At 45.2% G+C, this 26,819-nt stretch overlaps 2 protein-coding genes across 3 annotated transcripts; one reads left to right on the forward strand and one right to left on the reverse strand.

The window, feature by feature from the left end:
• On the forward strand, positions 1 to 6,105 carry LOC139574682 (heterogeneous nuclear ribonucleoprotein H-like). The gene is made up of 10 exons (XM_071399480.1): positions 1 to 136; positions 703 to 806; positions 918 to 1,073; positions 1,263 to 1,406; positions 2,170 to 2,308; positions 3,273 to 3,457; positions 4,034 to 4,146; positions 4,229 to 4,364; positions 4,506 to 4,682; positions 4,820 to 6,105. The coding sequence occupies exons 2-10, from the start codon at positions 722 to 724 to the stop codon at positions 4,906 to 4,908; spliced, it is 1,224 nt and encodes a 407-aa protein (XP_071255581.1). The 5' UTR covers positions 1 to 136; positions 703 to 721; the 3' UTR covers positions 4,909 to 6,105.
• On the reverse strand, positions 5,840 to 26,502 carry LOC139574681 (RUN and FYVE domain-containing protein 1-like). 2 transcript variants are annotated; one of them, XM_071399479.1, is made up of 15 exons: positions 26,149 to 26,502; positions 23,282 to 23,452; positions 22,820 to 23,039; positions 22,491 to 22,676; positions 22,194 to 22,329; positions 11,817 to 11,918; positions 11,588 to 11,704; positions 11,284 to 11,451; positions 11,069 to 11,166; positions 10,582 to 10,701; positions 10,378 to 10,507; positions 10,197 to 10,291; positions 8,015 to 8,063; positions 7,711 to 7,788; positions 5,840 to 6,817 (listed from the first exon to the last, which is right to left on the reverse strand). In XM_071399479.1, exons 1-15 carry the CDS (start codon positions 26,477 to 26,479, stop codon positions 6,671 to 6,673), a joined length of 2,148 nt encoding a protein of 715 aa, XP_071255580.1. In that variant the 5' UTR covers positions 26,480 to 26,502; the 3' UTR covers positions 5,840 to 6,670. The 2 variants fall into 2 exon arrangements, with proteins under 2 accessions (XP_071255580.1, XP_071255579.1); XM_071399478.1 differs by having other exon boundaries at positions 23,282 to 23,455; positions 26,149 to 26,501.
• Positions 26,503 to 26,819: the final 317 nt, after the last annotated feature.

Below are 26,819 nucleotides of genomic sequence, written 5' to 3' on the forward strand. Positions count from 1 at the left end.
TTTTGGGCGTGGACCAAGTTAGCAAGCTAGGAGCTAGCTAGCAGAAACAGACCGACCTGACACCCCGAAACACAGCTAGCTAGCTATACTAGCAATCGTGGTAGTGATAATATTGTCACTGAATTCAAATTAACAGGTATCTATGTTTATTTTTCAACGAATGTGATTTGTGATAATACCTTTAATTTGCGAGTCCTTGCTTGCTGTTTAGGTCAGCCAATGTGATCAAGCTAGCAAGCCAGGTAGCGAACGTTAGCGCTAACTTATCTAACTAACGCCAGGCCTGACATTTGTGTCTGACTGTCGGTGATAATGAAATTATTATTATCTAATAACGTTAGACACATTGACTTAATCTAGTTAGTTTTTTATATGTAAATGAAATAGAATGTTTCGTGATAATGGATTTAGCTAGCCAGCTAAATGTATATAACTAACGTTAGCTAGCTAGTAGCAACAATTCAACAATTCATAGTTAGTAGCTACATTCATAATGCGCTAGCCTAATGTTAGATAGCTAATCATGTCTTGTGACGTTAGACATTTTAAATTGCTGCAAATGCTACATAACTTCATTCACTTACCTAAAAGTAAAATACAATGTAGACGGCGGGCTAGGTAACTAGCTAGCTGAGTAAAGGTAATTAGCTAACGTTATCTAAGCATTGCAAACATACCCTTATGCTTCTTTACTTTCCTCAGTGTTAAGAGAATAGCAACCATGTCTGATGGAGAGGGTTACGTGGTGCGTGTGAGAGGCCTACCATGGTCCTGCTCTGTGGAGGAAGTACGGAGATTCTTCTCAGGTAATAACACCTTTACGATAAAACCTGAATAGCTTGCTCAACACCTTTATAGCCTACACCTCTCACTTCTGAGATAACTGTGAGTCCCTCTACCCTCTTCTTGGCATATAGAATGTAAAATCGCCAACAATGGCACCAGCATCCATTTTACCTCCACACGTGAGGGCCGACCCAGCGGAGAGGCCTTCGTTGAGCTGGAGAATGAGGATGACCTGAAGATCGCTGTGAAGAAGGACAGAGAAACCATGGGCCACAGATATGTGGAAGGTGTGTGTGTGTGTGTGTCTGTGTCTGTGTATCAATGCCCAAGTCTTCCTGAAGTTTCAGTGTTCGCAGCTGAAGCATAATATGTGCCTTGGGACTTCACTTTAGGCTACATTTCTCAACCTTTTACACTATGTAACACTAGCAGTAGTGACTTTGGTCTTTGTGTTGACTTGACTTGTTTGTCCACAGTGTTCAAATCCAACAACGTGGAAATGGACTGGGTGATGAAACATTCTGGTCCAAACAGCCCAGAAACGACTGGAGACGGCCTAGTCAGGCTTCGAGGCCTCCCCTTCGGCTGCAGCAAGGAAGAGATTGTCCAGTTCCTCTCAGGTACCAGTAGCTAGCTCCCACTGGTTCACATGAACACCCCCATAACATCCTGTAGGAGGAGGTAAACTGTCCTCAGCCCTCATCAATGATCCAGGATAAGTGAAATTTTTCAGTCATTTAGCATACGATCTTATCGAGAGCGACTTACATTATATAAGCTATAGTTTTTCCAGGATTTCCCCCATCACCTAAGTTTCTCTATCACTGCTTTGGTCCCAATGAACACTTTTAAAATGAATTATTCTGTACAATAATTTGGCCTGACATGCTAGTCCCGTCTGTCACTTTTCTTTGACAGTTGTCCTTTGGTGTTTTCCCATGAACCCACTATATCATAACAAAGATGTAATTCATCCCATTGGGACAATTATAGAATGGGTGGGTACTAAAGGTAACACAAGTACTGCCAGAGCCACTCATTTTCATTCCTTCACACCTACAGTCGCTTCCTCTTCTGTATCCTTCTCTCTCTCGCTCTAATTTTCTCCTTCTCATTTTCTCTCTCTAATTTTCTCTCCTTTTCTCTCTCTCGACACTCTTTCCTCTCATCCTCCTTTATGTTCCCCCAAATGCAGTAAAAGTAAGTAGCCTGAATGGTTGCTGAGTCTCATTGGTTAAAAATACTCACCTGGTATGTACAGTACATGTCGTAATGCATAGTTTTCGTTAATAAATAAAGCAACAACAGAGAAAGCTACCTTTCTGTAACTGGGCATGTGATTTACTGTGTCCCCCACTGGGGTTATCTGTCCTTGGGTTGAAGGGTTGGAAATCGTGCCAAATGGGATAACATTGCCGCTGGACTTCCAGGGGAGGAGTACGGGGGAGGCCTTCGTGCAGTTTGCTTCACAGGATATAGCTGAAAAGGCTCTAAAGAAACACAAGGAAAGAATAGGGCACAGGTGGGGATGGTTGGTTGGTTGGTTGGCTGGATAAAGTTGCTGTTCTTATGGTGTACAACTTACAAACATTAACCACAGGTATAACTGACTGACACTCAACAGAACAGTTAATTTAAGACAACACATACTCAGATATTGATTGTAAAGACACATAGTTACAATATTAGATCAGAACACACTAACACTCATTCACTCACAGCAGTCTTTGGGAAGCACATTCTCTTGTTCTTAAACCATTGGGAGATAGATCATATTCTGAGTTTAGTGCCGAGGTGTCTTGTAAGCTCTCAGGTTTGTCACCAAGTTTGGTTGAGAGTGCAGAGTAAAAATTGCAGTTGAATTTGGGCATATCCATTTTACCCTGATTCTTAAGAGTGAAGCTGATTGGTTCCTGGGCACTAAACATCACTACAGGTAGCCAATAGACAGACAGGATTCTCCCAGGTGTTCTAACTCACTGAGGGCCAATCAACATGAGGACATGGACCCTGCACACTGTCACTCACAGGTAATGCTCAGAGAGTGGGTCTCCATGGATAACAACAGGACAATGACCATAGCAGGGACACAGATTGTACTGTAACATCAGTGTTAACTGTATCGGGTATCTGCAGGTGACCATAAGAAAAGTGCCTGTTGTACTGTCAAGGCTCTTATACTAGACAGTATACTGTTACCCACCAGATCAAGTCTCACATAGTTCAAGACTCACCTACCTATGGAGCAGTACTGCACATGGCAGCACTTGTCCTGAATTGCCCAACTTTATCAGTACCCTCAATGACAAGCAAATACACCAAAATGTCAACTCATCACCTGCATATTGAACACCCAACTATATTGGTACCCTTTCCATTTGAACAGACACATTGATTCAGCCTTAGGAGCTGTACAGTAGCTAGCTGTAGTCTACACCTCCTGTGTGGTGGGGTCTTCATGGTGATGTGTACTGTATGTGTCTCAGGTACATTGAGATCTTCAAGAGCAGCCGTGCCGAGGTGAGGACCCACTACGAACCCCAGAGGAAACCTATGGGGATGCAGAGACCGGGGCCCTATGACAGACCGTCTGGGGGCCGTGGGTACAACATGATGGGGGGCCGAGGAGGGGGCTCCTACGACAGGACTAGACGCGGAGGCTATGGTGGAGGTGTGTGTTGGGGAGAGGGTGTGTGTGTTTGTTTCATCCGACTGGATTAATTGGGAGCCATTATCAGTCATAAATGTTTATGGATCATAACATGATGGTCTCCCAGTCATGCTCTTCCTAGCCCTATGTCATGCTCTTCCCTCTATCATGATGGTATGATGTCTCCAGTCATGCTCTTCCTAGCCCTCTATCATGACGATATGCTGTCTCCAGTCATGCTCTTCCTAGCCCTCTATCATGACGATATGCTGTCTCCAGTCATGCTCTTCCTAGCCCTCTATCATGACGATATGCTGTCTCCAGTCATGCTCTTCCTAGCCCTCTATCATGACGATATGCTGTCTCCAGTCATGCTCTTCCTAGCCCTCTATCATGACGATATGCTGTCTCCAGTCATGCTCTTCCTAGCCCTCTATCATGACGATATGCTGTCTCCAGTCATGCTCTTCCTAGCCCTCTATCATGACGATATGCTGTCTCCAGTCATGCTCTTCCTAGCCCTCTATCATGACGGTATGATGTCTCCATGTCCCAGACCAGTCTCTCCATAACTAAGGTGTATGTGTCTAACCTCAGGTGTGTCTGATGGGCGGTATGGTGACAGTAGCTCCTCCTTCCAGAGCACCACAGGTCACTGTGTTCACATGAGGGGTCTGCCCTACAGAGCCACAGAGACTGACATCTACAATGTGAGTTCTAGGATCTCCTACTAAGAATGGTCTGTGTGAGAGACGGTGAGTATAACACACCGCTTCCTCCCTCCCTCTGTAGTTCTTCTCTCCTCTGAACCCAGTGAGAGTGCATGTAGAGATCGGTCCTGACGGCAGAGTGACAGGAGAGGCTGACGTGGAGTTTGCTACACATGAGGATGCTGTGGCAGCCATGTCGAAGGACAAGGCCAACATGCGTGAGTCTGATCTTTTTATACATTTTTTAGCCAGCCACCGCCATTATGAAAGGCACTCTAAAAACGTTCTCTCTTCCTCCTTCCCAGCCTTCCCTCCTTATGATTAAATGCATGTACTAACCAGCTGTCTCTGTCTTGCAGAGCACCGCTATGTGGAGCTATTCCTGAACTCTACAGCAGGGGGCAGTAATGGCTCGTACAGCAGTCCGATGCAGGGGGGTATGGGGAACCAGTCCTCCTATAGCAGTGGAGGGCTGAGCTCTGGATACTCTGGAGGCTACAGCAGCCAGGGCAGCATGGGAGGTTACAGTGACTATAGTGAGTATCAGCTCTGTAAAACACACCCACCTCCACCACTGATGTGTATGTATCTGCGTATGACCCGGACCATCAAGCTTTAGACTGTGTGATCTCTGAACTCCTCGGTCCTATAGTGTGTATCTCTCTCCTGTCAGGTAACCAGGGCGGTATGAGCAGCAGTTACTATGGCGGCAGTGGAGGAGGCAGGAGTTCCAATGGTCTGGGGTCAGGATGGGGGATGTAGGTCTTTAATCCAGCATGTGTTCGGATGGAAGGACTGGAATTGTAGTTCTCACCTGGTCTTTTGGATGGGTTTTGTAGTTCTGAGCCAATTTATAGTGAGGGTTGGGAAATGTTTTTTGTTTTAGACTGATTGTATTCATGATTGAGGCTCCTTTTGAAGTTAGGTTGGTAGAAATTAGAGCCGTTTTGTTTCCATCCTCTCCTACTGTTGTTAATGACATGACTGCAGCAACACAGACTGTATGATACTGCAGCAACACAGACTGTATGATACTGCAGCAACACAAACTGTGATACTGCAGTAACACAGACTATGACCGTGGTTGTTTCGTCATCGTTACCAGGAAGTGTGTTTTAACGAAGATTCAAAACAACCAACTCTGATTGACCCAGTCTTTTTATTTAACCCGAGCATTAAGTAACTGACTGCAGGGTTGGGGTAAATTCAATTTAAATTCCAGTCAATTCAGAAAGTAAACGAAATTCCAATTCTACATTTTCATAAGTGAAAAGCATTGACCCTGCCTGACTGTCATATGAGTGTATGAACCAACACTTCTGTAAATAGTATTCTAGATGTTCCTGGACTTTTCTCCAGTAGCTGCAAAAATATCTAGCCTTTCTGTTGAAGTCTGAAACAATGTTAAAATAATGGTGTGTGAAGTTGACATTTTACATGGTGAACAAAGAGCACATTTAAGTTAGTTTTATATTGAAGTGATTGTTATGGGAGGGTTTGGGGGAATTCTCCACGAGGGATGGATGCTTTACTTAGTTGGCAAACAAACCTTAAGTTTTTCTGTTATAAAGGTTTCTTTCTACTGCCTATGCAGAATTCTTTGTATTTCTTGTAAGGTGCACAAGAGTGAATACAATTTTAAGATGTATACATGTCTTTGAGGTGAGTAGTTTCCCATACAGTCAAGAAGAAACTCATTCAGATAAGTTTTTATTAAATATCTTGATAGAAAACATTGCTCAAAACACGCCCCAATGACTGGTCAGAAAATGGCTGTTAGTATGCACAAAACTCATTATATACATGATGTGTTAAGAACATTCTGTAGTCATCTGTTCCTTTGCCTCACGAAGTGAAACTTTCACATGATTCTATCTATATAAATCAGCTCTAAGACCTTTTCAAAGCTAAATGAAAAACTCCTGCTCTAAATTACTATAATAAAGTCAATCAACGTTGCTTTTCTTGAACTATTTCAATGCTATTATTGAAGGTCAGTTCGTCTAACATTTTCCCACAATTGAGATATTGTTGCATAGTCGGTCATTCATATATTACAACAAACAATGATGTTCCAATACACTGTGGCTCCCTTCAACTATCATTTTACATTTGGCATCTTAGAGGGTATATACGGTAATGGAGTTAGTTCGTAACAATGAACAATTAGCCCCGCTGACTCACTATTTAGTGATATTATTGAGTGAAATCCCCCCAGATGAGTTTAAAAGAGAGAAGGCAGTATTAGCACAAGAAGAGGGTAGAAACCTCTACAGTTCAAAAGTCAACCGTGCCCAAAGATCCTGAATTTCAGGTAAGTGGCAAAACAGAACTTTATAGATCACACCAAATCTGTTCCTGCTCAAATTGGATTAAAATGTGTTCTCAATGACCAAGAGTACTGCGGGCTTTGAGCACAGTAGCCTAGATCACTGCAATGACTTGAGAGAAGAAAGATTGAGTGTGTGTGAGTGTCTGTTTGCTTGCGTGAGAAGGAGTGTGTGTATGAGGATCTGCTTGTGTGTCAAGAGGAGGTGGAAGAGGTGCTCCTCTGCAGCAGTAGGGAGTGGCAGATGTCACAGACCCGTACAGGTCGAGGGTAGGAGGGCAGGGCCAACTCATTATTAGAACAACTGTTACAGTAGATATCTCCACAGTTCCTACAGTGGTGCTGCAGAGGGAGAGAAAACATGTCCAAGTAGAACTATTTGTAACACTTGTGGCAAATGAGATCGTTTCAAATAAATGCATTTATATACTGAACAAAAATATTAAAAAACGCAACATGTAAAGTGTTGGTTTCATGAGCTGAAATACAACATCCCAGAAATGTTCCAAACGCACAAAAAGCTTTCGCTTAAATTTTGTGCACAAATGTGTTTACATCCCTGTTAGTGAGCATTTCTCTTTTGCAAAGATAATCTATCCACCTGACAGGAGTGGCAAAGATTAAACAGCATGATCATTACACAGGTGCACCTTGTACTGGGGACAACAAAAGGCCACAAAAATGTGCAGTTGTCACACAACACAATGCCACAGATGTCTAAAGTTTTAAGGGCACGTGCAATTGGCATGCTTGACTGCAGGAATGTCCACCAGAGCTGTTGGCAGAAAATTCAATGTTCATTTCTCTACCTTAAGCAGCCACCAATGTCATTTTAGAGAATTTGGCAGTACGTCCAACCGGCCTCACAACCGCAGACCACGTGTAACCATGCCAGCCCAGGACCTCCACATCCGGCTTCTTCACCAGCGGGTTCGTCTGAGACCAGCCACCTGGACAGCTGATGAAACTGAGGATTTCTGTCTGAAATAAAGTCCTTTTGTGGGGGAAAACTAATTCTGAATGGCTGGGCCTGGCTGCCAAGTGGGTGGGCCTTTTCCCTCCAGGCTACACCCCTGCCCAGTCATGTGAAATCCATAGATTGACTGATTTCCTTATATGAACTGTAACTCCGTAAAATTGTTGTCATGTTGCGTTTATATTTTTGTTCAGTATAAATCCTTCTTTACATCTGCCACAGACCATAGTTCACAACTGATGGATGGACAGAGCTTTACCTTTCTGCGAGCGATAGAGAACTCCTTCTGACAGTGTTTACACTGTGTAGCCTCATCGTCTTTCAGCCAGGCTTGGCCCTGATGGACACGGACAGACAACAATGCTCAATCACAAATGATTACAGAAATGAGTGAGCGTGTGTCTGTCGTGTAGGTGGGAGTCATAGACTTCTCCTTGTACCTGAAGGATCCTATGAGCAGCGGCGTTTCTATGTCTCATCTGTTCTTCACTAGTAAACTCCATAGAGACTTGGTATAACGGTGGGCTAGGGGAAGTGTTAATGTAGGACAGGGAACCCCTTACCTTCAGGGCTTTGTTGACCTCTTTGAAATCCTCCATCTTCAGTTTAGACCTACGAGAGAGTCACACAAAGATAAAACAGATGGAACACAGGAAGTAAATGAAGAGGGATGTTAAGAGGATTAGGAGTGGGCCTAGTTCAGTACTCACTGGCTGAGGTGTAGGCCCATCTCCTGTAAGGCCGTCTAGTTCAGTACTCACTGGCTGAGGTGTAGGCCCATCTCCTGTAAGGCCGTCTAGTACAGTACTCACTGGCTGAGGTGTAGGCCCATCTCCTGTAAGGCAGCCTAGTTCAGTACTCACTGGCTGAGGTGTAGGCCCATCTCCTGTAAGGCCGTCTAGTTCAGTACTCACTGGCTGAGGTGTAGGCCCATCTCCTGTAAGGCTGTCTAGTACAGTACTCACTGGCTGAGGTGTAGGCCCATCTCCTGTAAGGCAGCCTAGTTCAGTACTCACTGGCTGAGGTGTAGGCCCATCTCCTGTAAGGCAGCCTAGTTCAGTACTCACTGGCTGAGGTGTAGGCCCATCTCCTTTAAGGCCGTCTAGTACAGTACTCACTGGCTGAGGTGTAGGCCCATTTCCTGTAAGGAAGTACGGTACTCACTGGCTGAGGTGTAGGCCCATCTCCTGTAACGCCGCCTAGTACAGTACTCACAGGCTGAGGTGTAGGCCCCTCTCCTGTAAGGCTGTCTAGTATAGTACTCACAGGCTGAGGTGTAGGCCCATCTCCTGTAAGGCCGTCTAGTACGGTACTCACTGGCTGAGGTGTAGGCCCATCTCCTGTAAGGCTGTCTAGTATAGTACTCACAGGCTGAGGTGTAGGCCCATCTCCTGTAAGGCCGTCTAGTACGGTACTCACTGGCTGAGGTGTAGGCCCATCTCCTGTAAGGTCGTCTAGTACGGTACTCACTGGCTGAGGTGTAGGCCCATCTCCTGTAAGGTCGTCTAGTACGGTACTCACTGGCTGAGGTGTAGGCCCATCTCCTGTAAGGCCGTCTAGTACGGTACTCACTGGCTGAGGTGTAGGCCCATGTCCTGTAAGGTCGTCTAGTACGGTACTCACAGGCTGAGGTGTAGGCCCCTCTCCTGTAAGGCCGTCTAGTATAGTACTCACAGGCTGAGGTGTAGGCCCATCTCCTGTAAGGTCGTCTAGTACGGTACTCACTGGCTGAGGTGTAGGCCCATCTCCTGTAAGGCCGTCTAGTACGGTACTCACTGGCTGAGGTGTAGGCCCATGTCCTGTAAGGTCGTCTAGTACGGTACTCACTGGCTGAGGTGTAGGCCCATGTCCTGTAAGGCTGTCTAGTACGGTACTCACAGGCTGAGGTGTAGGCCCATGTCCTGTAAGGCCGTCTAGTATAGTACTCACAGGCTGAGGTGTAGGCCCATGTCCTGTAAGGTCGTCTAGTACGGTACTCACTGGCTGAGGTGTAGGCCCATCTCCTGTAAGGCCGTCTAGTATAGTACTCACAGGCTGAGGTGTAGGCCCATCTCCTGTAAGGCCGTCTAGTACGGTACTCACTGGCTGAGGTGTAGGCCCATCTCCTGTAAGGTCGTCTAGTACGGTACTCACTGGCTGAGGTGTAGGCCCATCTCCTGTAAGGCCGTCTAGTACGGTACTCACTGGCTGAGGTGTAGGCCCATGTCCTGTAAGGTCGTCTAGTACGGTACTCACAGGCTGAGGTGTAGGCCCCTCTCCTGTAAGGCCGTCTAGTATAGTACTCACAGGCTGAGGTGTAGGCCCATCTCCTGTAAGGTCGTCTAGTACGGTACTCACTGGCTGAGGTGTAGGGCCATCTCCTGTAAGGCCGTCTAGTACGGTACTCACTGGCTGAGGTGTAGGCCCATGTCCTGTAAGGTCGTCTAGTACGGTACTCACTGGCTGAGGTGTAGGCCCATGTCCTGTAAGGCCGTCTAGTACGGTACTCACAGGCTGAGGTGTAGGCCCATGTCCTGTAAGGCCGTCTAGTATAGTACTCACAGGCTGAGGTGTAGGCCCATGTCCTGTAAGGTCGTCTAGTACGGTACTCACTGGCTGAGGTGTAGGCCCATCTCCTGTAAGGCCGTCTAGTACGGTACTCACTGGCTGAGGTGTAGGCCCATCTCCTGTAAGGCCGTCTAGTACGGTACTCACGGGCTGAGGTGTAGGCCCATCTCCTGTAAGGTCGTCTAGTACGGTACTCACTGGCTGAGGTGTAGGCCCATGTCCTGTAAGGCCGTCTCCTGATCCTGACAGGTCTGCTGGAGCTGCTGCTTCTCCTGACGAACATCCTGCAACTCCTAGAGACACACATAAACAATCTCAGAAGAAAAACGGGAGGTAGACTTCTCTTTTCTCTCTCTGAGTGTGTGAGAGAGACACTGACCGTGTGTAGCCCCTGTATCTGCTGTAGTTGGGTGCGTAGCTCAGTGCTGTTGTCCTGTTCTCTCTGTAGAGCTCTCTGAATGGCCTGTCTCTGCTCCTTCTCACTGCGCAGATCACTCTCCAGACCCAGCCTAGAGAGACAGGGGGGAGTGGGTCACAACGTGTCTGTGTGTGTGTCTGTGTGTCTGTGTGTGTCCATACGTACCTCAGTGTGTCCAGCTCAGACAGTTGTTTCTGCAGGGAGTCTACTTTGCCCTCCAGCTCGGTCCTCATGTTTCTCTCTGTCTGGTCACTCTGTCTACGATCACGCGCAGAGTTCTGCAGTCTAAAAATACATGGGCTACAATTAGTTTTCAATCATGTTAAAACACAGAAACCATTCTGCACCACACACACACACACACACACACACACACACACACACACACACACACACACAGTCTTGTACAACTAAGCTTGTAGGGGGACACAATTCAGTCCCATTCAAAATCCTATTTTCTCTAATCCTTACCCTAACTTTCACCCTAAAACTAACCCTAGTTCATTATCCCAAACCTAATTCTAACCTTTACACTAAAACCCCTAGAAATATCATTTGACATTGTGGGGACTAACAAAATGTCCCCAGTTGGTCAAATTTAGTTTGTTTACTATTCTTGTAGGGACTTCTGGTTAAACACCTCCACACAAACCTCTGCTCCATCTCCTTAATGGTGGTCTCCATTTGGTTAATCTTCTCCTCCAGTTGTCCCTCCTCCTCCTCCTTCATCTGGGCCTCGCGCTCACAGTCCTACACACACACACACACACACACACACTCTCTGTCAAGAGGTGTTGCTGAGTATGTGTGTGTTTCATGTTTGCTTGAGCTTGTGTGTGTCTGTGTATTTCTGTCCGTGTGTGTTACCTGTGTCTTATGGAACATCTGCAGGTTGAGGGTTTTGACCTGGTCTAGTTGTTGTCGGAGAGCTTGCAGTGTGTCCTGTTTCTCATGTGTGTCTTTCTCCAGCAGCCTCATGGCCATCTCCATCTCCTGCTTTAGTCCTACCTGCAGCTTCAGCTCCCTCTCCAACTCCTACACACAGGAATAAAAGGTACAGGGACACACACACACCTATTGTAGAGGCAGTATAACACATGTTAGTTAGCTAGGATCTCAAAGAAATGTAGAGATAGTTGTTCATCTCGCTGTTTCTCACATACACACACACCTGTCTGATGCGCTTCTCCTCCTGGTACTGTTTCCACACCACACTGTACATCTCATCCAGGCCCTGCCGTGTCTGTCTGTATGTCTCCAGCTCTACTGCACTGTCCTCCAGGGTCGCCTAGGAAATCACACAGGACGTGAAATGCCATCTCTTCATATTGTCTGACTTAGATGACAGTCGGACAGACTGAAAACGGTTGCAGATGCATAGGGAGTGAGAGTATCCTGACCTCCTCTTTCTTCTGGCTGCTCTGGACGATGGTCTCATTCTCATGCCTCAGGGTTTCCTGCTCCTCCCGTAAAGAGTTAATCCTGTCTGTCGCTGCCGTCAGCTGTAGGGTTATAACACATCCATAAGCACTATGTAGGGTTATAACACATCCATAAGCACTATGTAGGGTTATAACACATCCATAAACACTATGTAGGGTTATAACACATCCATAAGCACTATGTAGGGTTAGTTTTTCCCCCTTGAGAGTAATCGCATTGTCTGAAAGTGTTAAAATACACTGAAAACATCTAAATAGATCATCTATACAGCTAAAATCTACAATGCCATGTAAAAACAAGTTGACATTGAGGTTAAAGTGTGCTTTTCACAATTTACCTAATTTTGCTAACTTACTTTACACAAAATGACATCAATATTCTTGTAAAGTTTAGCAATTAACTTGATAATAATAATTAAAAAATTAGACAGCCCAAGACAATAGGGTTATAACATCCATAAAAACAAAGGGTTATTAACACATCCATAACTACATAGGGTTATAACATATTCATAAGGACTATGTAGGGTTTTAACTAGGTATGTGAATCTTTCCATGTATCTAGATACATGGGCTCAGATACGTTTTAGTTGGAAATGAGTCGGTGCGATTCGATTTGATTAGAGCAACGAATCAATGCGATCCGATGCACTAACATTTGTTGCCAAAACACATACATTTTCCATAAAAATTGTAATCTGCTGCTGAAGGAGCTCATGAGCTAGGCCTCTGAGCTGGATCTGCCTGAGCTGAGTTGTGTGGGTGTAAGTAAGTAAGTGATGGATACTGACCAAAAACAGATGCAACATGTAAAGTGTTGGTCCCATGTTTCATGAGTTGAAATAAAACACCCCAGAAATATTCCATATGCACAAAGATTATTTCTCAAATTTTGTGCACAAATGTGTTTACATCCCTGTTAGTGATCATTTCTCCTTTGCCAAGATAATCCATCCACCGGACAGGTGTTACATATCAAAAAGCTGATTAAACAGTATGATCATTACATAGGTGCACCTTATGCTGGGGATAATAAAAGGCCACTCTAGAATGTGCAGTTTTGTCACACAACACAATGCCACAGACGTCTCAAGTTTTGAGGGAGAGTGGAATTGGCATGTTGACTGCAGGAATGTCCACCAGAGCTGTTGGCAGAGAATTCAACGTTAATTTCTCTACCATAAGCGGCCTCCAATGTCATTTTAGAGAATTTGACAGTACATCCAACCGGCCTCACAACTGCAGACCACGTATAACCACGCCAGCCCATGAACTCCACATCTGGCTTCACCTGCGTGATCGAGTCCAGCCACCCGGCTCAGCTGATGAAACTGTGGGTTTGTACAACAGAAGAATTTCTACACAAACTGTCAGAAACCGTCTCAAGGAAGCTCATCTGCGTGCTCGTCGTCCTCACCAGGGTCTTGACCTGACTGCAGTTCGGCGTCGTAACCAACTTCAGTGTGCAAATGCTCACCTTCCATGGCCACTGGCACGCTGGAGAAGAGAAGTGTGCTTTTCACGGATGAATCGCAGTTTCAACTGTTCCGGGCAGATGGCAGACAGCGTGTATGGCGTTGTGCGGGCAAGCAGTTTGCTGATGTCAATGTTGTGAACAGAGTGTCCCATGGTGGCGGTGGGGTTATGGTATGGGCAGGCATAAACTACGGACAACAAACACAATTAATTGCATTTTATCAATGGCAATTTGAATGCACAGAGGTACCGTGACAAGATCCTGAGGCCCATCGTCGTCCCATTCATCCGCCACCATCACCTCATGTTTCAGCATGATAATGCACGGCCCCATGTCGCAATAATCTGGACACAATTCCTGGAAGCTAAACATTTCCCAGTTCTTCCATGGCCTGCATACTCACCAGACATGTCACCCATTGAGCATGTTTGGGATGCTCTGGATTGATGTGTACAACAGCGTGTTCCAGTTCCGGCCAATATCCAGCAACTTCTTACAGCCATTGAAGAGAAGTGTGACAACTTTCCAAAGGCCACAACTCTATGTGAAGGAGATGTGTCGCGCTCCATGAGGCAAATTGTGGTCACACCAGATATTGACTGGTCGGGGGGGTAGAAGCTGTCAATGTAAATAGTTCAGGTAGCCATTTGATTAATTGTGTTCAGCAGCCTTATGGCTGGGGGGGTAGAAGCTGTTAAGGAGAAGTTTATCTAAAGTTCCATGTAAAACACTTGTATCATTCATCAATGTTTATTATGAGCATTTCTGTAAATACTCCAATTACACGGCAGGATCTGGTCAATGACCTGAAAAGAGCTGGGAACACAGTCTCAAAGAAATGCAAATTAATTACTTAAAAATCATACAATGTGATTTTCTGAATTTTTGTTTTAGATTCCGTCTCTCACAGTTGAGGTGTACCTATGATAAAAATTACAGTCCTCTACATGCTTTGTAAGTAGGAAAACCTGCAAAACCGGCAGTTTATCAAATACTTATTCTCCCCACTGTATATATATGTTTTTTGTATTTTTTTATGTTCCATCCTAAAAATGTGGATTAATTAAGCAAAGGTTTTGATTTGTTGTCAAACAGATGGAAAGGGTCTTAGAAAACATCTACCAGAAAAAGACTTAAAGTATCATACATACATCAACACACAGTAATGTAGAAGTCAAGACCCCTGACAACTAATATCAACACTTCTATTTAGTTAAAGATCATTTTTCTGCCTTCTGTAAGTTTGAGAAATATTGTCTTGTGCCTTGAAATTCCATTACCAAAAACCCACATATCCTGATATTTTCTCATTTCTCACCCTCATAAGGGAATATAATGACAGTTCAGAGAAGTAACAAGTGAAGGTAGATCTATCAATTAGTTAATGTTTTTACTGATATCCTTTGTTTTAATGAATTATTGGGTGATTAAAACTCGAAATTACATTACCAGATCGTAACGAAATTTCAGAAAAATCCGTAACGGAATTTTCTGAAGGTAGAAAGTAATTTGAGCAAAACATTTTAGTGAACTGGCGATTCGTAACGTTTGAATAGATTTTCTGACTGATGCATGTTACATTTGGATCAGTTTGGTGTCCCACGGACTGATGTACTCATATCTTAAACATTTGAACTGGGGACTGATGTGCATCAGTGAATCGTTACATCGCTAGTTATAACACATACATTAGCTCTACACAGGGTTATAAGACACCCATGAGAACTATGGTTATTATAACACAGTCTAAGTCGGGGGGGGGTTCTAAGCTAACATATGGAATTGTTTTAAGATGGTCATACCAATGATCATATATTTAGCCATTTGAGTTAGAATTTTAGGGTAGGGGTTTTAAGGCAGGGGTGTCAAACTCATTCCATGGAGGGCCTTGTGACTGCAGTTTTGTTTTTTTCAAATTAAGCCTGAGACAACCAGGTGTGGGGAGTTCCTTACTAATTAGTGGGTATGGGTATCGTTAAGAATTTAACGGTATTACTACTCTTATCGATACTGGTTATCGATCCGGTACTTTAACGGTATTCTTATCGGTTCTTTTTGTTATTTTTTATGGAAAAAACCCCAAAACAAATTAAAAACAGAATCAACATTGCTTTATTATCTGAAATGTAAAATAAATAATTATTTACAGCAAAAGAAACAGCAATGTTTTGAACAAATTACTATTATAGACAAATGTTGTGTTGATGGAAATGTAAAACAAATGAAATAAATAATATTTTCCTGCAAAAGAAAAGACAGTGGTATAGAGCAACACGGGTGGCGCCTGCAGGTAGGCTGCAAAAGGACTAACAGTTCTTAGCAGTTCTTCTGGAGAAAGATCAACATATTTGCCTTCTCTTGCAGAAGTCAGGACCTCTCCTGGCTTATTGTGTTCCCTGCAATCTTACAACCTTTCGGTTACTAGTCCAACGCTCTAACCACTAGGCTACCTGCCTCCCCGATGCAGGAAAGCTTGAATGTCCTCAACCTGATAGCACTCAGAGAGGTTCTCCCACACCTTCTCTTTGATGGTTGCCACAAACGTATCTTCATGCCTCACAGTGAAGTGCTCTTCCAGTGTTTGGAGGATGGGTTTGATCTGTCCACAGGGGGTATTCTTGTCACATGACACACAGTGTGGATGTATAGAGGATTCTCATAAGCTGGACAAACTCCTCAGCCTTATGGAAGTCCTCGTCCTTCAGACAGTCCAGGTTGTCCTTGGTCATTGCTTTTCACGATCGTGGGTTCAAGGCTGCTGCTTGGATTGCTGAATACTGCTCCATGAATCTCTCTATCATTAGATAGAACGAGTTTCATCTGGTCTTGACATCAGGGATGAGTGAGTGTTGCAGAATGCCTGAAACAACAAACAACATTTAATTCCCTCAAACTTGAATATTGAATTAAATTGTTAAATGTGGGAATTTAAAAAATAATACTTTAATAGATTGAACTGGCTGCTTACCAAGGAGCTGCTGTTTTTCCTTCAAGACTGTTTTGGACATCGAGGATCTCTTGAACCACACGACCAGCTCTGATTGGGGCTGGACATCGAGGATCTCTTGAACCACACAACCACTGCTCTGATTCGGCTGGACATTTATCAATGGAAGTCATTCAGTAGATTTTCTGTGCTGCCAGATTCAATGTGTGTGCTAAGCATCCTATTTTTAAGATGTGTAGCCTCTTGATGGCAACATCCATATTGTCAGCATTATCAACAGTCACAGCTACAATCTTGCTTGGCTCCATCTCAAACTCTTCCAGAATGTCTGAGATCTCCTCTGCCACGACTTCACCAGTTTGTGATTTGTACACTGCCCTGGTGTGGAGGACCTTCTGTTTTACACTGCCCTGGTGTGGAGGACCTTCTGTTGTACACTGCCCTGGTGTGGAGGACCTTCTGTTGTACACTGCTCTGGTGTGGAGGACCTTCTGTTGTACACTGCCCTGGTGTGGAGGACCTTCTGTTGTACACTGCCCTGGTGTGGAGGACCTTCTGTTTTACACTGCTCTGGTGTGGAGGACCTTCTGTTGTACACTGCCCTGGTGTGGAGGACCTTCTGTTGTACACTGCCCTGGTGTGGAGGACCTTCTGTTTTACACTGCCCTGGTGTGGAGGACCTTCTGTTGTACACTGCTCTGGTGTGGAGGACCTTCTGTTGTACACTGCCCTGGTGTGGAGGACCTTCTGTTTTACACTGCTCTGGTGTGAAGGACCTTCTGTTGTACACTGCCCTGGTGTGGAGGACCTTCTGTTTTACACTGCCCTGGTGTGGAGGACCATCTGTTTTACACTGCCCTGGTGTGGAGGACCTTCTGTTGTACACTGCTCTGGTGTGGAGGACCTTCTGTTGTACACTGCTCTGGTGTGGAGGACCTTCTGTTGTACACTGCCCTGGTGTGGAGGACCTTCTGTTTTACACTGCCCTGGTGTGAAGGACCTTCTGTTTTACACTGCCCTGGTGTGGAGGACCTTCTGTTGTACACTGCCCTGGTGTGGAGGACCTTCTGTTTTACACTGCCCTGGTGTGGAGGACCTTCTGTTTTACACTGCCCTGGTGTGGAGGACCTTCTGTTGTACACTGCCCTGGTGTGGAGGACCTTCTGTTTTACACTGCCCTGGTGTGGAGGACCTTCTGTTTTACACTGCCCTGGTGTGGAGGACCTTCTGTTTTACACTGCCCTGGTGTGAAGGACCTTCTGTTGTACACTGCCCTGGTGTGGAGGACCTTCTGTTGTACACTGCCCTGGTGTGGAGGACCTTCTGTTGTACACTGCCCTGGTGTGAAGGACCTTCTGTTTTACACTGCCCTGGTGTGGAGGACCTTCTGTTGTACACTGCCCTGGTGTGGAGGACCTTCTGTTGTACACTGCCCTGGTGTGAAGGACCTTCTGTTTTACACTGCCCTGGTGTGGAGGACCTTCTGTTCTACACTGCTCTGGTGTGGAGGACCTTCTGTTTTACACTGCCCTGGTGTGGCGGACCTTCTGTTTTACACTGCCCTGGTGTGGAGGACCTTCTGTTTTACACTGCCCTGGTGTGGAGGACCATCTGTTTTACACTGTCCTGGTGTGGAGGACCTTCTGTTTTACACTGCCCTGGTGTGGAGGACCTTCTGTTTTACACTGCCCTGGTGTGGAGGACCTTCTGTTTTACACTGCCCTGGTGTGGAGGACCTTCTGTTTTACACTGCCCTGGTGTGGAGGACCTTCTGTTTTACACTGTCCTGGTGTGGAGGACCTTCTGTTTTACACTGTCCTGGTGTGGAGGACCTTCTGTTGTACACTGCTCTGGTGTGGAGGACCTTCTGTTGTACACTGCTCTGGTGTGGAGGACCTTCTGTTTTACACTGCCCTGGTGTGGAGGACCTTCTGTTTTACACTGCCCTGGTGTGAAGGACCTTCTGTTTTACACTGCCCTGGTGTGGAGGACCTTCTGTTTTACACTGTCCTGGTGTGGAGGACCTTCTGTTGTACACTGCCCTGGTGTGGAGGACCTTCTGTTTTACACTGCCCTGGTGTGGAGGACCTTCTGTTGTACACTGCCCTGGTGTGAAGGACCTTCTGTTTTACACTGCCCTGGTGTGGAGGACCTTCTGTTTTACACTGCCCTGGTGTGGAGGACCTTCTGTTGTACACTGCCCTGGTGTGGAGGACCTTCTGTTGTACACTGCCCTGGTGTGGAGGACCTTCTGTTGTACACTGCCCTGGTGTGGAGGACCTTCTGTTGTACACTGCCCTGGTGTGGAGGACCTTCTGTTTTACACTGTCCTGGTGTGGAGGACCTTCTGTTGTACACTGCCCTGGTGTGAAGGACCTTCTGTTGTACACTGCCCTGGTGTGGAGGACCTTCTGTTGTACACTGCCCTGGTGTGGAGGACCTTCTGTTTTACACTGCCCTGGTGTGGAGGACCTTCTGTTGTACACTGCCCTGGTGTGGAGGACCTTCTGTTTTACACTGCCCTGGTGTGAAGGACCTTCTGTTGTACACTGCTCTGGTGTGGAGGACCTTCTGTTGTACACTGCCCTGGTGTGGAGGACCTTCTGTTTTACACTGTCCTGGTGTGGAGGACCTTCTGTTGTACACTGCCCTGGTGTGGAGGACCTTCTGTTGTACACTGCCCTGGTGTGGAGGACCTTCTGTTTTACACTGCCCTGGTGTGGAGGACCTTCTGTTTTACACTGCCCTGGTGTGGAGGACCTTCTGTTTTACACTGCCCTGGTGTGGAGGACCTTCTGTTTTACACTGCCCTGGTGTGGAGGACCTTCTGTTTTACACTGCCCTGGTGTGGAGGACCTTCTGTTTTACACTGCCCTGGTGTGGAGGACCTTCTGTTTTACACTGTCCTGGTGTGGAGGACCTTCTGTTTTACACTGCCCTGGTGTGGAGGACCTTCTGTTTTACACTGTCCTGGTGTGGAGGACCTTCTGTTTTACACTGCCCTGGTGTGGAGGACCTTCTGTTTTACACTGCCCTGGTGTGGAGGACCTTCTGTTTTACACTGCCCTGGTGTGGAGGACCTTCTGTTTTACACTGCCCTGGTGTGAAGGACCTTCTGTTTTACACTGCCCTGGTGTGGAGGACCTTCTGTTGTACACTGCCCTGGTGTGAAGGACCTTCTGTTGTACACTGCCCTGGTGTGGAGGACCTTCTGTTTTACACTGCCCTGGTGTGGAGGACCTTCTGTTTTACACTGCCCTGGTGTGGAGGACCTTCTGTTTTACACTGCCCTGGTGTGGAGGACCTTCTGTTTTACACTGCCCTGGTGTGGAGGACCTTCTGTTTTACACTGCCCTGGTGTGGAGGACCTTCTGTTTTACACTGCCCTGGTGTGGAGGACCTTCTGTTTTACACTGCCCTGGTGTGGAGGACCTTCTGTTTTACACTGCCCTGGTGTGGAGGACCTTCTGTTTTACACTGCCCTGGTGTGGAGGACCTTCTGTTTTACACTGCCCTGGTGTGGAGGACCTTCTGTTTTACACTGCCCTGGTGTGGAGGACCTTCTGTTTTACACTGCCCTGGTGTGGAGGACCTTCTGTTTTACACTGTCCTGGTGTGGAGGACCTTCTGTTTTACACTGCCCTGGTGTGGAGGACCTTCTGTTTTACACTGCCCTGGTGTGGAGGACCTTCTGTTTTACACTGCCCTGGTGTGGAGGACCATCTGTTTTACACTGCCCTGGTGTGGAGGACCATCTGTTTTACACTGCCCTGGTGTGGAGGACCATCTGTTTTACACTGCCCTGGTGTGGAGGACCTTCTGTTTTACACTGCCCTGGTGTGGAGGACCATCTGTTTTACACTGCCCTGGTGTGGAGGACCATCTGTTTTACACTGCCCTGGCTTGTGTAGTGTACTGTAACAGTGAGATAGTGGTCCTGACAGAGGCTGGTCCACCTGTCTGATGTGATGGGCAGCTTTGGCACGTCCTTCAGCTCAGTGATCACTATTTGGGGTTGAGTGCCTTGCTCATCTCCCACATTAAAAAAGAGTTTGTGTTGAATTATCATTATTGAATTATTGTGTTGTTGTGTATTGTATTGTGGAGTGATGGGACTAACATACAACTCTTTTATACTACTATATCCTAAACATGAATACAACTCAATATATACTGACAGACTGTTACCTAAAGCCCTTGGACTCCACTGTTGCAAAGGGGTGTAGGCCTTTCACTATGAACTTGGTCACGGCTAGGTGTCACTCATTCACCCTCTCCTCAGTCATCCTCCCACTAGCTGCCAGCGTGAAGGGGCTTTGGGCTTGTCTTTGGCTTGGACCAGTGGTATTAGAGGGAGGAGTGGGTTGGTTCATTGTAGCTGCAACTTTAACAAAAAAGTTGCAAGATCTTTAAATGAGTGATTGAATTTCTGAACACACCCACAGCTAAACAATCAGCTGGCTAATGGTTCCTTTTGATCATGAACCGAAGTTCGCATAATTTAGTTAACTCTGTGTGGGATCTAGGCTGCTAGCATATATTTTATTTAACTAGGAAAGTCAGTTAAGAACAAATTCTTATTTACAATGACGGCCTACCAGAAGACAAAAGGGGACGGGGGATTAAAAAAATAAATACAATATAGGACAACACACACATCGCAACAAGAGAGACAACATAACTAACGTAGATCGGACAACGAGAGATGCATTTCTCTGCCTGTACATGATGCACTTTCCATAGATGTTTGGACAGATTGCTCGTGTTTCCGCCCTTACAAGAAAAAGTCTTGTTGCACTTGTGGCAACGAGCATTGTCAGCATCGCCTCTGGTGAAGTGTAACCACACTGTTGAACGTTTTGTTCTCTCTGCCATCGTCACTAATTAAGAACAGGGTCTTTCTTGTATATATGTGTGTGTGTGTGTGTGTGTGTGTGCTGTAGCGTCAGAGAGATCTCACTTCTGGATTGGGAATAGAAAAAAATGCATCATAGATAAATGTCTTCATTTTATTGCAAATTAGAAACGGTTGGTGAGATAAAAATGTGCAAGATAATGTTTATGTAGCAATAATAATTAGGAAATTAGGTATTTTCTTAATTTCTCCAGTACCGAAAGCAGAACCGATAACATCGGAGCTTATCGATACTACGGTCTTTCATAATTTAGCCCCGGGGCCCGTTGAATACCGGGTTTCGGTACCCATCCCTACTAATTAGTGACCTTAATTCATCAATCAAGGACAAGGGAGGAGCGAAAATTCACAGACACTCTGCCCTCTGTGGAATGAGTTTGACACCTGTGCCATTAATTGTTTTTGGGATAAAAACATTGAATTTGGCCTCACTGCTTTTAGCCCATAGAAACACATCGAATAATAGCATCATACATGGATAAACAGATTTTTTTGGGACATGTATTTAACCCCTTATTTTAGGCACTAAACTATCTCCATATACTGTACACACACACACTTTCATTATTTTTGTTAAACTGGTATCTGGCTAACTTCAGACTAGTCTTGTGGGGGTTGTGGGCATCCTAGAGCAAAACGTACGTGTTTGTGAGAGACTCACCTTTCCACAGAGGGGTCATATTAGTCTGTAGCCCAAACGGTTTGGACGCTACAGACAGAAGTTGGCAGATCGGCTGTACCGACTTCAGACGAGTCCCAAGACGCTTGTGGGGGTCGTAGGGCAAAACGGAAAACACCGTCGTGTTCGTGAGAGTTTCATCTTTCCATAGAGGGGTAATAGTTTTATAGGCAAATTGGAAGCTACAGACGTGTTTGTGACGTTTTTGTGAGAAGACCGATTTTAGGGATGTCTTATGGTCTACAGTGGATTGAGATGCATCCCAAATAGATATCTCTAACTTCATAATCACTACAACACATTCAGAGGCTCCTGACCTCCTCAATGAGCTTGCTGTTGGTCTTCTCTATGGAGTCCATCTTGGCCTGCAGGTCAGTGACGGTGCAGCTCAGGTGTCTGTTCAGCTCCTCGATGTAGTGCTTCTGGTCCAATATGGCCGTCAACTTAGCATCACTGACAGAGAGGAGAGAACAACAGAGAGAGAGAGGAGTGTGGTTTTGTTGATGGTTTATCTTTGTATCACTGAGAAAGAGAAGAGGAACGAGAGGAAAGGAAAATAGGAAAAACAAAGAGAGGAGTGTGTTGGTGTGAGGGAGGAAAGACACCGTACTTACTCCTTAGTGGTCTCAGTGGTCATAGGGTCCTTCAGGTACAAGGAGAAGTCTATGACCCCCACCTGGGAGTCCAGGTCCTCTCCTTTGATACAGAGGTTAGCATCAATGATGTTTAGCCCCACCAGCATCCCTCCTATCACTGTCCCCTCCTCCTCCATCATCAACGCTCCTGGATCGTAGAACTCACTGTAGGAGGAAGGAGGCAGAGAGATTTCCTAAGATAGAGACAATAACTACTGTAAACATGAATAGGACTCAAAATGCTTACCGGAATTACATGTTTATCACACTGATTCAGTTCTAGCAACAGAGCCTTGCGCTGTACTCACCCCAGGATGTCCTTACGGTCCAGCAGGGCTTTCAGGTAGTCAGACAACTTCTTCTGCATCAGGGCCAGATGCAACCAGGCCCGAGCCCGACCCAACCCAGTCTTTAGCCCTGGCAGGTCTCTGGCACTGGTGGTAATATCAGCAGAATCAGGACACAGCTTCTGAACCAGCTCCAGAGGACCCCAGATAGACTTATTCTGATTGATGAATGACTTCTTCACTGCAGAGCGAGAGAGGGAGATAGAAGAAAGGAGAATGTTTAGGTAGTGTTCAAAGGGTGGAAACTAGTGCCGCAAGAATGCTACAGTCTCCAACTCTGCTACTGGAGAGCAATTGGTTGTGCAGGCTTTCACTCCAGCACTGAAGTAACAAAACTGACTGAGCTAATCAAGTCTGCAACACACCTAGTCGCGCTCCAGACTGAGGGTTGTCCGGTCACCCCTGTTCTAGAGCAAATCTCACCTTTCAGTCCGTGTTTGAGGCACTGCTCCAGAACCACAAAGAACTGCTGCAGAGGCGGGTAGTCTGAGTCCATGGTTCTGCCCAGACTTAGAGAAGACTGGATCAGGCCCTTAATACTCAGCTTCATCATACTGAACAGGTTGGAGCGCTCCACAGCCATATGGTCCTTCACTGCTACAGACAGAGAGAGAACGAGAACGAGAACGAGAGAGAGAGAGAGAGAGAAAAATTGCTCAATGTAATTGAAGAATCAATAGAATCTAACCCCTTCTGAGAAAATTTGAAAACTCTAAACAAACAACACGAAGAGTTATCGTTCCAAAACGGAGATGTGTGGGTAAACCACTTCTCCAATCTGTTTGTTATAGAGCCAAAGAACAAACAGAAAAAAATATACATGATCAAATACAAATCCTAGAATCAACTATTAAAGGCTACCAGAACCCACTGGATTAGCCAATTACATTGAATGAACTACAGGACAAAATACAAACCTTCCAACCCCAAAAGGCCTGTGGGGTTGATGGTATCCTAAATTAAATATACAGACCACAAATTCCAATTGGCTATACTTAAACTCTTTAATATCACCCTCAGCTCTGGCATATTCCCCAATATTTGGAACCAAGGAGTGATCACCTCAAGCCACAAATTTGACCCCAATAACTAACGTGGGATATGTGTCAAAAGCAACCTTGGGAAAATCCTCTGCATTATCATTACCAGCAGACTCGTACATTTCCTCAGTGAAAACAATGTGCTGAGCAAACGTCAAATTGTCTTTTTACCAAATTACTATATGACAGACCATGTATTCGCCCTGTACACCCTAATTGACAAACAAACCAAAACAAAGGCAAAGTCTTCTCATGCTTTGTTGATTTCAAAAAAGCTTGACTCAATTTGGCAAGAGGGTCTGCTATACAAATTGATGGAAAGTGGTGTTGGGGGAAAAACATATGATGTAATAAAATCCATGTAAACAAACAACAAGTGTGCGGTAAAAATTGGCAAAAAATACATTTCTTCCCGCAGGGCCGTGGGGTGAGACAAGGTTGCAGCTTAAGCCCCACCCTCTTCAACATCTATATCAACGAATTGGTGAGGGCACTACAACAATCTGCAGCACCCGGCCTCACCCTACTAGAATCTGAAATCAAATGTCTACTGTTTGCTGATGATCTGGTGCCCCTGTCCCCTACCAAGGAGGGCCTACAGCAGCACCTAGATCTTCTGCACAGATTCTGTCAGACCTGGGCCCTGACAGTAAATCTCAGTAAGACAAAAATAATGGTGTTCCAAAAAAGGTCCAGTCGCCAGGACCACAAATACAAATTCCATCTAGACACCGTTGCCATAGAGCACAGAAAAAAAACTATACTTACCTCAGCCTAAACATCAGCGCCACAGGTAACTTCCGCAAAGCTGTGAACGATCTGAGAGACAAGGCAAGTAGGGCCTTCTATGCCATCAAAAGGAACATAAAATTCAACATACCAGTTAGGATCTGGCTAAAAGTACTTGAATCAGTTATAGAACCCATTGCCCTTTATGCTTGTGAGGTCTGGGATCCGCTCACCAACAAAGAATTCACAAAATGGGACAAACACCAAATTGAGACTGCATGCAGAATTTGGCAAAAATATCCTCCGCGTACAACGTAAAACACCAAATAATGCATGCAGAGCAGAATTAGGCTAATTATCAAAATCCAGAAAAGAGCTGTTAAATTCTACAACCACCTAAAAGGAAGCGATTCCCAAACCTTCCATAACAAAGCCATCACCTACAGAGAGATGAACCTGGCGAAGAGTCCCCTAAGCAAGCTGGTCCTGGGGCTCTGTTCACAAACAGACCCCCAGGACAGCAACACAATTAGACCCAACCAAATCATGAGAAAACAAAAAGATAATTACTTAACACATTGGAAAGAATTTATATATTTTTTAAAAGAGCAAACTAGAATGCTATTTGGACCTTAACAGAGAGTACACAGTGGCAGAATACATGACCACTGTGACTGACCCAACATTATGGAAAGCTTTGACTATGTACAGACTCACTGAGCATAGCCTTGCTATTGAGAAAGGCCGCCGTAGGCAGACCTGGCTCTCAAGAGAAGACAGGCTATGTGCACACTGCCCACAAAATGAGTTGGAAACTGAGCTGCACTTCCTAACCTCCAGCCAAATGTATGACCATATTAGAGACACATATTTCCCTCAAATTACACAGACCAACAAAGAATTTGAAAACCAATACAATTTTGATTAACTCCCATATCAACTGGGTGAAATACCACAGTGTGCCATCACAGCAGCAAGATTTGCGACCTGTCGCCACAAGAAAAAGGGCAACCAGAAGAACAAACACCATTGTAAATACAACCCATATTTATTTTATATTTTGTACTTTAACTATTTGCACATCATTACAACACTATATATGAACATAATGACATTTGAAATGTCTTTATTCTTTTGGAACTTTTGAGTGTATTACTGTTAATTTTGTATTGTTTATTTCACTTTAACTTATTGTCTATTTCACTTGCTTTGGCAGTGTAAACATATGTTTCCCATGACAATAAAGACCTTAAATTGAAATGTGGAGATAAAAATAGGTGGGAAGAGATCATAAACTGAGTTTCTGTGCAAAAGTAATTTTAAAAAACCCACTAAAACATGACCACGGATAAATATAGAGTGTTAGTCTAGATTTATGTTGCCATTCTAATTTCCTCGCTAGGCAGGAGTCATGTGCTGTGTTGACAGCAGAGACGCAGAAGAGGGAAGTAGTTCAGCACGTAACTCCCTAGTAAGTTTTTATGCTTCCATATTGGCGTGAAATACAATAACCTTACGTGCCTGGTAGGTATTGGTTAGTGTTGTTGTCATTCTCGGTAGACTTTAGTTTAGTCGGACTGGTAGGAGAGCTAGCGGCAGATCCCGACGATGTTGCGTTTCTCAAAGCTGCACCGTAGGTGACCCCACTGCTGATCGTCTCGGTCGCCTTCCGTGCCAGCGACAGGATCGGTGTTGACCAATTGCTCTCGGTCGCCGGTTTGTCTATTGGCGCCTCTTCATCGCTGCTAATGCCAACAGGGTGGCTGTCTGGAAGAACTTCCAAAACTTTGGGTTCCTCTTTAACATCGCTTTCTTCAACAACTGTGTTTGTTTCCCTTACCTCGTCGGCCATTTTTAAAAAAAATAATAGAACATGTGACTGCAGGCCAGAGCAATCGTCTATGATGCCTGCGAGAAGTCCAAAGTAATCGAGTTATGATTTTCAGTGATTCAGTAAGTGTTCTTGTATTCGTTTCACATCGTTTAACTTGTTTTCTTTCTATATAAATAGTCAAAATAATATGTTACGAAAGTTTTAAGCGAACCTAACTATTGGGGACAACAGCCAATGTTTATGAGGTTATAGATGTGTATCCATTTCAAGCCACTAGATGTCCCTATTGATATTGTCCCGTGTCCTTCAGGTGTGTTAAATTGCGTATGAAGGTATATGATGAAACTGAGGTTACAGA

The sequence above is a fragment of the Salvelinus alpinus genome, chromosome 4, assembly GCF_045679555.1.
Source record: "Salvelinus alpinus chromosome 4, SLU_Salpinus.1, whole genome shotgun sequence".
In the NCBI taxonomy this organism is placed as follows: Eukaryota; Metazoa; Chordata; class Actinopteri; order Salmoniformes; family Salmonidae; genus Salvelinus; species Salvelinus alpinus.